We start from the raw sequence: 2143 nt of genomic DNA on the forward strand, positions 1-2143 counted from the left end.
CCCGGCGCAGGCATGCGTCTCGCTTGCGACCGTGTTTGGCGTTGCTCGCCGCGGCGCGACCCGCCGGGCGATGGGCCAGTGCGTGTCCCGGCGCGCGGCGGCGCCCTTTCCGTCGGCCGGGGAGGGCCGGCGCGGATGGCCGCGGGCGGTCCCGCCCTCTCGCGCCCGACCCCCCCCCCCCGAAGGGCGCCGCCCCATGCGCGGCCGCCAGCGGGGCGGGCCTTCCCTGCTCCCTGGACGTGTTGGCCGGCGGAGGCCCGGAAAAACTGGCCGTCACCAATACTTGACGCAATACGGCGGGGAGCCGGGAGCCGCCGTGTCCCCCTGTGCGCCCCGCTCCCCCGCCCTCCCTCCCTCCCTCCCCCTCTCTCTTTCTCTTTCTCTCTCGCTCTCCGGAGGACCCCCCCCCCCGGGGCGTGTGGCCCCACGGCGTGGCCGGCGGCCGCTCGCCGCACCCAGGCGGGCCTGGTCGACTGTGTCCCAGTCTTCCGGGCCCCCGGCCGGCTCCCAGTCCGAGACGAAAATAGCCCGCGGGCCCGGCATGGCTCGGGAGACGGGGCAGGCGCCTTCGATGTCGGACCCCGACGCCGTGCGCGGCGACGCCCACGTGAAGGACCTCGGCCGGGGCGTGTTCGTGCGCGCGAGACTCGGCTTTTTCCCTCCCGGCGGGGGGGGGGAGGGCCCCATGCCGGGGCACGGCCAGAGTCCCCCGCCCCCCGGAGCGGCCGGCCCGGCGTGCTGGCACCCGTCCAGAGGCCGGGGGCTGGGCCCCGGGCGCAGCCAAGCGACGCAGGCCGCGCGACGCGCCCGGGCATGCCTATTCCCGTCGGGTCCGGGGTATTTGGCGTGGCTGGGCGCGCCGGCGCATGCCCGGGGCCAAGTCCGCCGGCCGGGCCGCGGCGCGGCGGATGGTCTCCGCCGGCGGGGGGCCCCCCCTCGGCCGGTTGGATGTCCACCCGCCGGCCGGAGGGCCCCCAGCGCGGCCACATGCACGCTCCTTCCCACTGGCGACAGGAACGCTCGCGTCTGTGCCACACCTGGCGCTCGCACGCTTGGGTGGCGCATTCCAGCGCGCGGGCGCGGCGCCCTCGGCCACGGCGCGTGCCGTCCCGAGGGCGCCCTCCCCGACCGGCGGCGGCGGCCGGCGTCCAGACCCCGCCCGACTGGCCCGGGGGCCGTCCGGCGTCTCGCCGGCCGGCTGTCAGGCCTGTCCCTTTCTCCCCGGGGCCGGGTCTTCCTCGCATGGGTGCGCGTGCGTGCGCGTGCGGGGCCGTGGTGGCCGCCCGGCCGACCCGCCGGGCTTCGGTGTAGGGGCAGGGAGCGCGCCCGGATGCGGGTCCGGTGCAGGCGCCCCGCGGCTGGCAGCCACCGAGAGAAGCTGTTTCACTCCCTCCAGCCGTGGCCCGACCGCCTGGCTGGGGCCTTTCCCATCTCCCGGCCCGGGAAGCGATGAGACAGCCAACCGCGCCTGGGATCCCCCTGCCAGCGCCACAGGCCGGGAGCGGCGGCGGCGGGCTTGCCGCGCGCGCGCGCTCCTACGTAAGGCGCACTGTCCGAGGCAAGGGGCATGTGTGTGTGTGTGTGTGTGCGTGCCGGGGGGTCCCGCCGGGCCGGCCGCCTCGTCTACAGCGCCCCGGCGGGCGGCCGCGACCCGCCCACCATACCCCTCGATTGCCTGGCACCGGCCTGCCGTGGGTGGTGAATGTTTGTTTCCCTTCACTCTCCCCCGGGGCGAAGTGGGCGGCCCGTCGCGAGAAGCGTGGAACGCATCGGTGTGTGTATGTGTATGCGACTGCGGGGTGCAGGGCTTGCTGTGTGGGGCCCCGGGCGGGCGCAGGGCTTGCCAAGCACGCGGCCCGTGCCGCGGGCGACACAGCCTCATGCGAGCCCCTTCGCGCTTGTGCGTGCGGGCGTGCGCCCGGCGTGCCCGCCGGTCGCGGGGCATTGTTTGTGCCCTCGGCCGCCTGCGACTCCGGCGTGTTTGTGCATCATGCACCGACGGTGTTGTGCCGGTGGTGAGGTGGGATTGGAGCTGTTTTCCCGGGGGGGGGGGAGAACGGGAGAGGAGCGCCCCTCGCCGGTGCTCACATGCAGGGCACTGGCCACATCAGCCAACATGGTCCGCGGCCTGCTCCCCCCCCCC

The 2143-nt window shown here is 76.2% G+C and overlaps 1 protein-coding gene across 1 annotated transcript; it reads left to right on the forward strand.

Annotated features, from left to right (window-relative positions):
• Nucleotides 1-12: 12 nt before the first annotated feature.
• Nucleotides 13-287, forward strand: H696_04804 (hypothetical protein; the record flags this gene model as incomplete). The annotated part of the gene is made up of 2 exons (XM_009498669.1): nt 13-78; nt 186-287. 2 exons carry the CDS (start codon nt 13-15, stop codon nt 285-287), a joined length of 168 nt encoding a protein of 55 aa, XP_009496944.1.
• Between the last annotated feature and the right edge of the window lie 1856 nt (nt 288-2143).

The sequence above is a fragment of the Fonticula alba genome, assembly GCF_000388065.1.
Source record: "Fonticula alba strain ATCC 38817 unplaced genomic scaffold supercont2.8, whole genome shotgun sequence".
In the NCBI taxonomy this organism is placed as follows: Eukaryota; order Rotosphaerida; family Fonticulaceae; genus Fonticula; species Fonticula alba.